The sequence below is a fragment of the Ictalurus furcatus genome, chromosome 1 (genome assembly GCF_023375685.1).
Source record: "Ictalurus furcatus strain D&B chromosome 1, Billie_1.0, whole genome shotgun sequence".
NCBI classification, from domain to species: Eukaryota; Metazoa; Chordata; class Actinopteri; order Siluriformes; family Ictaluridae; genus Ictalurus; species Ictalurus furcatus.
The window spans coordinates 12,896,085-12,908,496 of record NC_071255.1 but is presented as its reverse complement, the minus strand read 5'-3'; the positions used below and the strand labels follow the sequence as shown (position 1 = coordinate 12,908,496).

General features: G+C 41.1%; 1 protein-coding gene across 2 annotated transcripts; it reads left to right on the top strand.

Annotated features, from left to right (window-relative positions):
• Positions 1-20: 20 nt before the first annotated feature.
• Positions 21-12,370, top strand: rnf115a (ring finger protein 115a). 2 transcript variants are annotated; one of them, XM_053626816.1, is made up of 9 exons: positions 21-158; positions 1,289-1,347; positions 1,528-1,582; positions 4,082-4,353; positions 7,260-7,328; positions 7,490-7,562; positions 7,690-7,783; positions 7,951-8,066; positions 10,717-12,370. In XM_053626816.1, exons 1-9 carry the CDS (start codon positions 153-155, stop codon positions 10,834-10,836), a joined length of 864 nt encoding a protein of 287 aa, XP_053482791.1. In that variant the 5' UTR covers positions 21-152; the 3' UTR covers positions 10,837-12,370. The 2 variants fall into 2 exon arrangements, with proteins under 2 accessions (XP_053482791.1, XP_053482784.1); XM_053626809.1 differs by lacking the exon at positions 21-158 and adding an exon at positions 165-296.
• Positions 12,371-12,412: the final 42 nt, after the last annotated feature.

Below are 12,412 nucleotides of genomic sequence, written 5' to 3'. Positions count from 1 at the left end.
CAGTATTTTTCCCGTTACGTCACAATCTAAGAAAGTCGGCCCAACGCTCGGTGATTGGCAAGAAGTTTAGACTCACAACCACTGTCCTTCAACGAACAACATATGATTACAGCCGCTCGCCAATCCTTACACAGGAGGCGGAATTTGCCTGAATGCGGGTAGGAAACGTATAACGCCTGTAGGAGCGACGTCAGTGTTTGTGTGCGCTTGTCGGAAAGATGGCGGAGGCTGCGGCAGTTCCTCCGCATCGGTTTTTCTGTCACTGTTGTAAAGGCGAAGTGAGACCAAAACTCCCGGTAAGGCTGGATTTTAGATCCATCTTTTCGCCGCGGTGTGCGCCAATAGTGTGTCCGACTTCCGCAGGCGCGTGACGGCGGATTGAGTCGTGTTTAGGCTCGCTGAGGAGGCTAGCTCTCCTGCTATCAGCTAAACGTTAGCTAGCTGCTATGGTTGCAGGCTAACTTTGCTAGCCTGCCCGGAGTCCTAGGCTGTTACTGGGCCTCAACACCAACTGAAACACACACACACTCACACACACTCACACACACACTCACACACACACTCACACTCACACACACTCACACACACTCACACATATATATGATTGTGGTTTTGTATTTCATTTGCTGTTGGTTTAACTTTATGTGCTGTCTGGTCTTATTTACTGCACCACACTGACACAAGCAGCTGCCTGTGGAAGGTCAGACCCACATCAACAACTAGCTGGTGTTTCCATTTTCTGAAACGTCCCTGGCTGTGATGGTTTATTTATTTTTAGTAGAACAATCACTGTTTTTAATCGCTATGCTGCGAGAGAATTCAAAGAACCATCTTAACGTTATTGAAGCGACTTCAGTACTTTAGTTAAAGTGAAAGTAAAACGTCATATGTGTGTCTTTTTCCTTCATTTCATTTCATAAACACTTCGCACTGTGTAAGCTTGTCCATACTCGAGCCTCTTGTTTGTCACTGAACTGAAATGAAAAGCAGTTAATTTCCTAATAAGGTCACAGGGTGTGTTATAGCTTGTTCACGTTTCGCTTCTTCCAGTTAAATGATTGTCATTTTTAAGCTAAGAGGCTGACTCATCTCTCTGTTTGCGTTTGGGGTTCAATTGAGAATCTTTACATCATTTCACCAAAATCATTTCTTGACTTGATGGGTAATGTTACAGCTGTCAAGTGCACCTTGATATCATATACAGCCTGGTAATGTATAACTCGCAGGAATGGGGAAGTACAATCATGCCAACATCTCACATGACTGACTTAATTTACTTTTACTTTAGGAATACATCTGCCCCAGATGTGACTCTGGATTTATCGAGGAGGTGACAGAAGACTCCAGGTGAGGATTATTATTATTTTTTTCGAACCTATTATTCACCATAACATAATCCAGAAAGTGTGACTACAACCCCTGTTGACATGTCACACGAGTCCATGTCTGTGACATTCAATACTCATGCTGGAAAGTTCATATGTATAAATTAATAACACTTTACACGCTGTGATTGTGTTCCTTTAGTCTTTTGGACAGTAGTACGAACGGCCTTGATGATACAGCTTCACAGTTTGCAGAGGTAAGTTGTGGTCTTCTTAGGAAAAAATATCCTAAATATCCATAGTGCCCTCTTCCACTTCCCTCTGAGTGACAGCACGTCCTCGGTTGAAAAAAGGGGCGGGGCTGAACACTATATCAATACTTAGCATTGAGCTGATTTCTGGGTCAGCTCAATGTAAATGCATTAAGCCGGGTTCACCCGGAACGATTTTGGCCACGATTTGGTCGTTTGAGGCAAATTTTGAGAATTCTAAAAGATTCCTGTGATCCTAGGTCAAAATCTGTAGCCCTCATTCGCTAGTTTGACACGTTCCCCGACAGCCGATTAGTGGCCGTTTGCAATCAAATTTTTCTTCCGAATAAATTCTGGCAGTGTCAGAAGATTTGAGGCACAGTCCTGTAGTGTGGCATCTCCTACTCCGTACGAGTCTTCTCTCGTACGTCCGTTTTTCGCGTCTTGACTGTCGTTCAGTCTGACATTAATGACAACAGATCCTACAGGGATCAAGTTCGTACAGTCTGACAAGCAAGAATCACAAAGGACTATTAAAAATCGCCCAGTGTGCACCCGGGTTTAGTCAAGATTTGTCAAGATTAGGTCTATAGCAGTTAAATAGGTGAAATTCAACAGCATTGGAATGATATTTTTATTCCTTTGGGGGGGGTTTGGGAGCATGTTGGCCACCAAAGTTCAATTAGGCAGTTTTCACACTGCGGTCCGAATCCAAGTGCAATTGTTCCCAGTGCCCCAGACTCACTTGATCCTCTCGAACCCCGGTGCCTCTTATGTCATCACAAACATGCATGGAGAACACAACGCGACTCAAGTTATTTAAGTTCGTTAAAAAAAATTATTTTGTTGCTATTATGCGCAGCAGTGGACCTTTTCTGCGTCCCACAATGTTCCTTTGTCTCTCGTGATGCACTTGTTTTGTGGAAACTAATGATGCCGTCATCGGCTAAAACGCACGCGCTGGTTACTTTCTTTTCCGAACAAGTGCGGATGCGAGTATTAGTTGCGTTCCCGGTTCCAGAGCAGCCGGACCCGGACCACCTCCTACAGGTAGTCTCAGGTTCGGTACCGCTGTGCGCCGCTCGGTCCACATGCCCGCATTCACATTACCAGTTTTACATGCACTGTAAAACACTTGTTATATTTAAATGTATTTGGCTTAAAGAAATTGATTTATCAACTTAAAAATTTTAAGGTAATTAGCTTTCTCAAATTTAGTTGAGTTAATTGAACATGTCCAGTTTTACAGTGTGCGAAGCGTGCTCCGTTTCGGACTAAACTGCCCCTTAGAGTTAGTTTAATATGCAACATCCCACACTGTTTATTGAACATATTGATTTGATGTTAACGTGCTTGAGGTAGGTATTTATCTACTAGGGAGCTAATGTGATCTTCTCTAATGCAGTACAACAAACATCGGGTACTCAAAATATAAATAAAGTAAGGCAATGCGCTTATTAATAAAATAGCCTACTTCATCGTTTGAAAGTGGTGCCATGGCAGTCCTTCCTAATGCTGACTCCCGTGTGCAGGCTGGCTGATGGTGTTCGCTTTTTACCCTGAGCTCTGCTTTTGCACTCTTGTCAATCAACTGCTTGAAAGCTATGTTATAACACTATTAACACAGGAAATTTGGCTCATATTGATGTGATCAAGAGTGCTTTTGCTGCTGTTTGATGCAATTACATGATATTGCCAAAAGTTTGTGGACACCTGACCATCACATGCATATTTGGACCTTCTCTAAACTGTTGCCACAAAATTGGAAGCATACAATTGTATTGAATGTCTTTGTATGCTGTAGCATTACAATTTCCCTTCACTGAAACTAAGAGGCGCAAACCTGTTCCAGCATGACAATAACCCTTGTGCATAAAGTGAGGTCCATGAAGACACGGTTTGGCAAGGTTGGCATGGATGAACTCGAGTGTCCTGCACCTCCATTTCACTGAACACCTTTGGGATGAACTGGATCAGTGACTGCACCCCAGGCCTCCTCATCTCACATTATTGCCTGACCTCTCGAATGAACACAAATCCCCACAGCCTCACTCCAAAATCTAGTGGAAAGCCTTCCCAGAAGAGTGTAGGTTACTATAACAGCAAAAAGGACTAAATCTGTAATGAGATGTTCAAAAAGCACATATGGGGTGATGGCCAGGTGTCCATATATTTTTGGCACTATAGTGAATCTAGCACTACATACATTTCTATGAAGGTTGTTCATCCAAAGCAGTAAAAACATATTTACCTGATTCGTTATGTAAAGCCAGCGTTTTCAAAGCTTCGTAGAGTTTGTGCTTAAATACCTTTCCAGGAGGAACGTTGCTAATTCGGGGTTCAGCTTAATCTCCTTCACCAGTAGTAAATTCCTCTGTCTTGTCTGTGCTTTTAGCAGGGGAAGGACTGTTGTTTTGATTTGTTTCATATAACATCTTTCTCACACCACAGTACGTATTTTAAATAATAAGACATCTCTTTTTTACACGCATTTCCCTGCTGTAGCTCTGGCAGCTTCTGTTCGTGGAGCGGCCGTTCACAGTGGACTTGGACAGCCCTGACTCCGAGCCACGGGTTCCAGGAGGTGCTGGAGGACTAGGTCTGGGAGGAGGGCCGTTTGGTGGCTCCGTCCCCGGAGGCCTCAGCGGGAACCTCGGTGGCCCTTTAGGAGGAGGAGGAGAGCACTGGGGTCCCAGCCGTCCCCCTCGCCTGCACACTCAGAGGAGATACAGATCCAGAGGAAGCAGTCGGCCGGATCGCTCCCCCGCTGTAGAGGGGTAAGTCTCACCCTGCTAGGTCGGTTGCCTCCCCGCCTTTCTCTTACTCCGTATCGCCTCAAGTCATTCTCAAGCATTCCGTAAATGCCTCCTACTTGCATGTTGGAAAGTTTGCTTGTTTACCTTTTCTTTTTTCTTGTACTTTTACTTTTCTCCTGACTCCTGATGAAATCTTGCTTATTGGTCTTTTAAATTGATGAGCGATTTACTGGAGTCTCTGAGGGGAACACGGCTAACCAGAGAGGAATGTGACAAAGTTAAATTCCAGAAGTTGACAAAATAAAAATGTGCACAACCACAAGTTGGTATAGATGACGTACTGGAATGTGTTAGGTATGTCACCGAATGCTGTGAATGTGTGAAGTTATTTGAGATGTCACTAAATGTAGACGGGTGACGTGTTAAAGGAAAAGCCAACATAAAGTGTCTCAGTAAGGTGTTGGGCTACACGGAGTTGCCAGAGCAGCTTCAGTGAGCTTGAGGGACTGTACTGGAAGAATGAACACCATTCTTCCTAAATATATTCCCTCAGCTAGTGTTGATGGTGATTGTGGTAGAGAGCGCTGTCTAACACTTAAAAAGAGTTGCTGCGGATTTCAGTGGGGTTAAACACCATGTTTTGTTCTTTTTACTTTGCGTTACCTATTGGGTTTTTTCCACAGTCTTTGCACACACAGCAATACTACTACTAAGAATAATAATAATGATAATAATGATGATGATGGCAATAATAGCAAATTGCTATCAAAGGTGGTGGTAAAAACCTCATCGCAAAAACACATTTTCAACTGAACTTGTTTTGCTTTTTATTTAAACACAAATTGTCAGAATACTAATAAACGTTGTTTTTTTTTTGTTGTTTTTTTTTAACTTTATGGAGCGGCTGTTTTACTTTAATTCCATTGGCGAATGAGCAGGGGGAATAAAAACCTGTGTGTCTACTTGCAGACCTGCACACTTGCTTCTCTGCTTCATGCTCATGAATACCTTTGTGTGTGCGCAATTCATGGCAGCTTGTGCTTCTTTTTTAATGAGCACACTCACTGTTAATGCTGTGTGCGCTCAGATTGGCTGTCCTTACACTCTCTATTAAAGGTGCTGTTTAAACGCCATAGCCTGAGCTTTGAAAACTAACCAAGATGTGTTCTGGGGTTTTTTTGTTGTTTGTTGTGTTTTTAAAAACATGCTTTATATAAGGGGGCATAGTGGCTTACTATGTTTGTCATGCACCTCTGCGGTTGGAGGTTTGATTTCTACCTCGGCCCTGTGTGCACAGAGTTTGCATGCTCTCCTCGTGCTTCGGGGGTTTCCTCTGGGTACTCCGGTTTCCTTTCCAGTCCAAAGACCTGCGCTGTAGGCTGATTGGCATTTCCAAATTGCCTGTAGTGTGTGAATGTGTGTGCAGTTGTGCCCTGCGATGGGTTGGCACCCCATCCAGGGTGTCACCGCCTTGTGCCCTGAGTCCCCTTGGAATGGCTCCAGGCTCCCTTGCGACCCTGTGTAGGATGGACGTTCGCATAACCTAGGCAACTTACGACTAGGCATGATGCATTATGTGGCCAAATGTATGTGGACACCTATATGTGGGTCTTCCCCAAACTGTTACCACAAAGTTGAAAGCACACAATTGTATAGGATGTTTTTTGTGTGCTGTAGCTTTACAATTTAACAATACAGTACGGTCCAGTTATGACTTGCATGAAATCAATCAATAAATGAACAGTTTTTCTTTTTAAAATGAGATTTTACTGTCACTACCCTGTCCAGGGTGTACCCCGCCTTGTGCCCGATGCTCCCTGGGATAGGCTCCAGGTTCCCTGTGACCCTGAAAAATGGATAAGCGGTATAGAAGATGGATGGATGGAATTTACTGTCACTGCGTTCACTCATTTAACGATCACTGGGCACAGGCCTACATCAACCCGTTCAGTGAGCTCTTGAGCTTGGTGGATGGAGACCACTCCCATCAGGACTCAGATGTTTCTTTCCGGTCAGAACAGCCTTGTATTCATCTGTAATGATGCTGATGTCTAAAGAGAACACAAACCATGCCAACAACATGCCCCCATAGAATAACAGAGACACAATTTTTATCCCCTTTAATCTGGTGAGTGTGTGTGTGTGTGTGAGATTTGGATGTAACTTTGGATTCATTATGTTGTTGAAAAACCCATGTATGGCCATCGGTATTAATCTTCTGGCAGAGGAAACCAAATTCTGGACTTAAATACTCGAATGCATTGTTGTTCCAGTAATACTTGGTGAAGTTCAGGTGTGGAGTATTGAGTGTTCCTCAGGGGGGGAAAAAAAACTCCTTTATGCAGCCTTTCCAAACAGCTTTTCTAATTGAGGTGTTGTCTGACGTGATAACCCGTGAATCATCTTCACTAAAGGGGTCAGTTTGTGTCCAATTCCTGACACACATGAAACTTTTTTTTTTATGGCTGTGATTGTACTTAATGGTATTTTTAAATACTTGTGTGAGGTTATTTTTCTTTTTCATCTGTTATCTGATTTGTGGATAATTGAAATAATTGTGGGAGATATATATATTCTTTCATTGTTCTCTAAAAGAGGGCCAGTAATTTTAGAGTTGAATGTAGTTATCAGCATGCTTGAACTTTTGGATTATATTTTATTTTGGAATTCGAGCCCATTTCTGACTATGAGAATAAGTTTGTGATGTGAAAATTCCCAGTTTCCTCCAAACTGCAACCGACAGCACTACACTTGACTTGCAGTTTGAATTTTTTTATTTTTTTTTTCGGTGCATGTTTTATCATTGGTCACATGTATATAAGAGAACATGGTGTCTCTTCTCAGTAGAAATAATTGCCAGGACAGGAAAAACTGCAAAGCATGCCTTTTTAAACCCCATATTGTTGTTTTGTTCTTTTGTCTTTTAGAATAGTACAACAGTTTCTTGCTGGCCTTTTTGCCAATTCAGGTGCTCCAGGTTCCCCTCCACTGTCATGGTAAATGCAAACATCATTTTTAGTCTAATTAATGTCATTGTCACCATATCATGTCATCACTCTGCGTCTGGTTTAAATATTGTTTTTAATTAATTGCATTGCATAATCTTTAGCATAATCCCTAAGTGTGTGTGTGTGTGTGTGTGTGTGTGTGATATTAGGACGGGCATGCTGCACTCAAACCCTGGTGACTATGCCTGGGGGCAGGGGGGTCTGGATGCAGTCATTACACAGGTACTTACAAATAAGGCACTATGACTTTACTAATTTTACAAGCTGGTTAAAGTTCGTTTCTTGAATAATAGCTTTCCTCTCTCTCTCTCTCTCTCTCTCTCTCTCTCTCTCTCTCACACATGCACAGTTACTGGGTCAGTTTGAGAACACGGGTCCTCCTCCTGCAGAAAAAGAGAAAATCTCCTCCCTCCCCACAGTCATTGTTACTCAGGAACAAGCTGGTCAGTCTCTCTTTTGCGTTCATTTTTTTTTTCTATTCTCCCCTGAGTCATAGTCTTTCTTATCCCCAAAAAACTAGCTTGTGTTGCTTAAATCAGAACACTTACTATGGACGGCCCACCTCGCGTCTCAAAAATGAATCCATCTCCTTCCTGTCTTCCTCACACAGACAGCAGTTTGGAGTGTCCGGTGTGTAAGGAGGACTACACAGTCGGGGAGCCAGTCAGGCAGCTGCCCTGTAACCATTTCTTCCACAGTGACTGCATTGTGCCCTGGCTAGAACTGGTGAGACTGGGTCAGGATGGGGAGTTTATTGCAGTGTACAATATTGTCACATATATATTTAAAAAGAATACTATATTTATAATGTAGTCTACGAGTCAAAAGTTTGGATGTAATTGGTTACTATTTACTGTTTTAGAATAATAAGTAAGACATTAATGCTGCAAAGTAACACATACGGACCAACAAGTGTTAAAAAAAAAATTATCATAGTATTCCTAATGTAGTTTTGCACACTCGAACAGACTCATGAAGGAACTGGGTCACTCCATGAAAGCTGCAGCCAAACTGTGACATGATGGTAAACTTCCGGAAAAAGGAATTTTGAAGAACATGCCACCATTATGCTGACATACCATAACATCTCTATTCAAACATAAGTTATGAGGCATCACATTTACTGCATTGAGCATGTAACAAAGACGTACGAACAATGAATTTATCAATTAAAATTGTATTAAAAACATTTGGAAAGTCAATAATTAACTAACAGACGTTTGAAAATAATCAACAATTTGGACTTCTCAAGATCTGTTAATTTGAATATTTCAAGATGACACTCTAGTCTATTTTCAATCCAATAAAAAGAATGATTCAGAATGCTAGAAGTCAAGAGTTCCTAGGAAGATAAGACCTTAAGGTAGGAAAGATAGGCTCCAGGCTCCCCATGACCCTTTGTAGGATAAACGGTACAGCAAATAGATGGATGGAAAATGTAGTTGCAATATATATTAACTGAGTGATTTCCCTACACACTGCACCAGACGTCATGAGTGCACCGTGGTGTAACTTACCTGGACACGAACATCACGGATTGTCAAAATGCTTGCCATCCGCCATGTTGAATGATTATTGTTGGGTCATACCTGAATGACTGTTTTGAGCACAACATACCCAAAACAGGACACAGTAAAACTACAAACTTTTTAAAATGTTGATTTTATTTATAATCTTAAGTTCTGGTCATCCCCCCCATACCATAAATTGTGCTAGAATGACTGGAAACCTTGTTTTGAACGTAACCCATGCAGACGCCAGCGGTTACATTCTTTTTATTTAACTTTTATTACAGGTAGGAATTAAAGCAGAAAATAATTACTTTATTAGGTACGGTAAGGATTGTCGCAATTTCCGACACTATTAAATGGGGAGAATTTAGAAAGATATTGTGTTTGCAGTAGTTAGGAACAAGACGACATTGCAATTATGTTATGTGTATCTTAAGATGTAACACCTTACATTCATCATGATATTTAACAATATTCACTGCAAAGTTCAAGTTTATTGCCAACGATTTATATACATTTGATTGGCTGCAGTTTTCATGGAGGGACCTGTCCATAGGTTCCGGAAGTAAAAAAAAAAAGTAAATAAATAAATAAAATGTAACGTTAGACATAATGTATAAACCTAAAGGATTGACTTGACATGAGCTATGGTGACCATGTCAGTGGTATACCTTCCTGTAGAAGATATAAGAACTTTATTTTCAGATATCCTTGGTTAAATGGTACTTAGTCTAACTATGGAACTTGAGCTGAAAGTGCTTGCCCACTTTAATGGTCTTAAGTTCTGGATGTATGTCTCTGATATAGTTATGAGGAGACTGGTTAAGCTGTACAGGAGGCAACTCGGCTTATAGAGAGAGATAAGATAAAAGTGGACTGAATATTTAGCTCATGACTAACTGCTTTGGTCTGCATGACAATTGAATATTGAGCTTTGGTTCCCGTACAGTTCAGTGTACACATGCAAATGTCCAGCAGATATTACACCTCTCTTACTGTCAGTAGCAGCACAAGGGGTGAGCGATTCTGGACAAAATTTTATATCACCACATTTTCAAAAGAATGAACTGTACGTGTATACTGTACACCATGGTATAGTTGGGGTTTTTTTTAGAAATGTGAGTGAAAATCACTACAAAAGACTTTTTTAAACAAATTACTGGAGTCTTTAATGGCATCACGGACATTGGTTGTTGTTTTTTTTTGCCTTTATTTTTTTTTTATGCAGTCATGTAAACTGCAATAAAAAATGGTCACAAAAATCATTATGAATAATTAATATATGCAAACCAGTCCAGAGATCATTTAAAATAATAAATGATAGTGTTCATAATATCCTATTAAAAGTACCTTACAAACCATACCAAATCAGGTATTTTTCTAGCCAGCTCTTTTGTCATCATTTGTTGTGATTTTGGAGAGCCACTCAGTTTAACAACGTGGTAAATCAATGCTATGCCGTGTTATGTTTAAGAGTTCTGTACTTACATGATGGAAGGCATGGGTACCATCAGCATTAACTGCTTTTGATCGCAGGGACGGCTCAGCTGTTCTGATATAGCTGTTCTGATATTGCTATTCACACAACATTTAATGCTATCGGCCTTAACGCTTGTTATTGACAACCCGTTTCCTGTGTGTGTGTGTGTGTGTGTGTGTGTGTGTGTTTGACTACTATTATGAGTTGCCTGTTGTAGTTTTGATATGTGGCGTGGTGTAAATTATGCTTAGAAATTTCAGTTGCCAAACATGTCAGGGCCAGTAGGTCATTGGCTATAATGTAAGCTGCAATATTTTTTTTTGAGGAATACTTATTTCCGCAAGCCTCACACTTATTCATGTTCTCTCTTCGTCTCTTTCCACAGCATGATACATGTCCGGTATGCAGGAAGAGTTTGAGTGGAGAGGACAGTGGTAATCAGCCACCCTCAGAGCCCTCCTCCATAAACACCGAGCCCCGCACACAGGAGAGATGGTCCTACTGAAAGAGACACCCACTCATGCTCCGTTTCATCTGCTCTAACTCTCACAACGCTCTCAATGCGTGAGGATTTGCCACTATTTGGCATTCCCTGTCTTAACGCCAGCCTCTCTCTCCCTCTCTCTCTCTCTCTCACACACACACTCTTCATTTTTGATCTTACCACTCGTACGGTTTACTACGGCTTGTTTACTGTTTTACTTTTTGTCTCTCATGCGCTCTGTCATGGCCTGTCCCTAGTCTCCTCTGTCTCTGCGTTGACACTTTTACATTAATTCAGAGGTGTTTTGCATTTGATTACACCTCTTGTCCTGGCGTCTGCTTTCCCAGGCTACTGACTCTGAAGACCGCACATGCTCACCACCATCTTGTAGGCATAACACTACATGAGCCATCCTTCTTCTTTTGAATGTGCAGTGTGCAGTGCACTCCCCATGAAGTTGAACTGCACACGCTACACAGAGCCAGCCCCTGTTCAGTCTAACAGCCATTGGGTTCCTTTGCGTCTCCAGGCCCATTCTACTGATCAGTTGCCCTTGACCTCTTTTCGCTCGCTGTTTAGCACACCTGTTCATTGGGTGACCTCGTCCTGTCTTGGTAGTCATTACCAGTCTCCAAGCTCTCCTCTTTCCTCTCCCTGTTGCCATCTGTGCACTTTTCCCAGGTGTATATATCACAGGCACACATGATGTCCTCCTCTCATCCCACCCTCATTGGCACCACTCCTTTTCTTTTCTTTTTTTTGTAAATAATTTTAGTTTGAAATCTCATTCAAAGAAAAACAAAAGGAAAGGAATACTGCATATAAAAGTGGTGAATCCCTAAATATTAAAAATATATATTATATAAATGATGTGTTGTCAATTATGTATTGATAATAAAACTGAATAAAAATCAGTTAACTGTTGATCTTGCTAAGACAGGTTTACATAACTTTTTACATGAATCATATGTACAAGAGCCAAGGACACCATTTGATTTTATCATTTTGTTTAATTGAAATGCTTTGTAGGTTGGTTTATCTACAGCATACAGTTAAAATGAGGGTTTGTTAAACTTGTTCAGTCTCTTGTTTTTTTTGGTTTTTGTTTTTTTTTCTAACTCATTTTGGTGTATTTTAATATTCATTTTAGTGAACAGTTTAATACATACATAACCAATTTTCCACATTTTCAGCCTGAAAATTTGCCATTGGTTATACACGAGGTCATGGCGCTTGTGTACGATCGAGAAGCAATACCGATTTTAGCTGTGTTAATAACGTTGAATGAAATTCATGTAATGAAAGTCAGACGTGGATCAACAAAGGTTACTGTTGTTTTGTATTTGAACTGTAGCCTCTTACATTCCTCTGGCCGAGTTGTCTGTCATGCATATGCGTTTTTAAACCCGTCACAAGACTCCGAAAACCAATGCTGTCTTCTCAAGATAATAGCAGCCTTTACTGTCAAAACCTCCTGGAAGTGTTTCCATCCAGTTCTGTACACATTGCTTCAAACTGTCTACCAAATGATCACATTAAAAGCAGGTCAAGCACATGTTGAAGTTTCAAGTCACTGTAAATCATCTGCAATTTCTTA

What these genes read in the sequence shown, in the direction of transcription:
- rnf115a (XM_053626809.1), top strand. Translation starts at nt 219, where the DNA reads ATGGCGGAGGCTGCGGCAGTTCCTCCGCATCGGTTTTTCTGTCACTGT. An exon ending in GGTTCCCCTCCACTGTCATG is followed by an intron (nt 7,329 to 7,489) that starts GTAAATGCAAAC and finishes GTGTGATATTAG; the next exon opens with GACGGGCATGCTGCACTCAA. An exon ending in TGGATGCAGTCATTACACAG is followed by an intron (nt 7,563 to 7,689) that starts GTACTTACAAAT and finishes ACACATGCACAG; the next exon opens with TTACTGGGTCAGTTTGAGAA.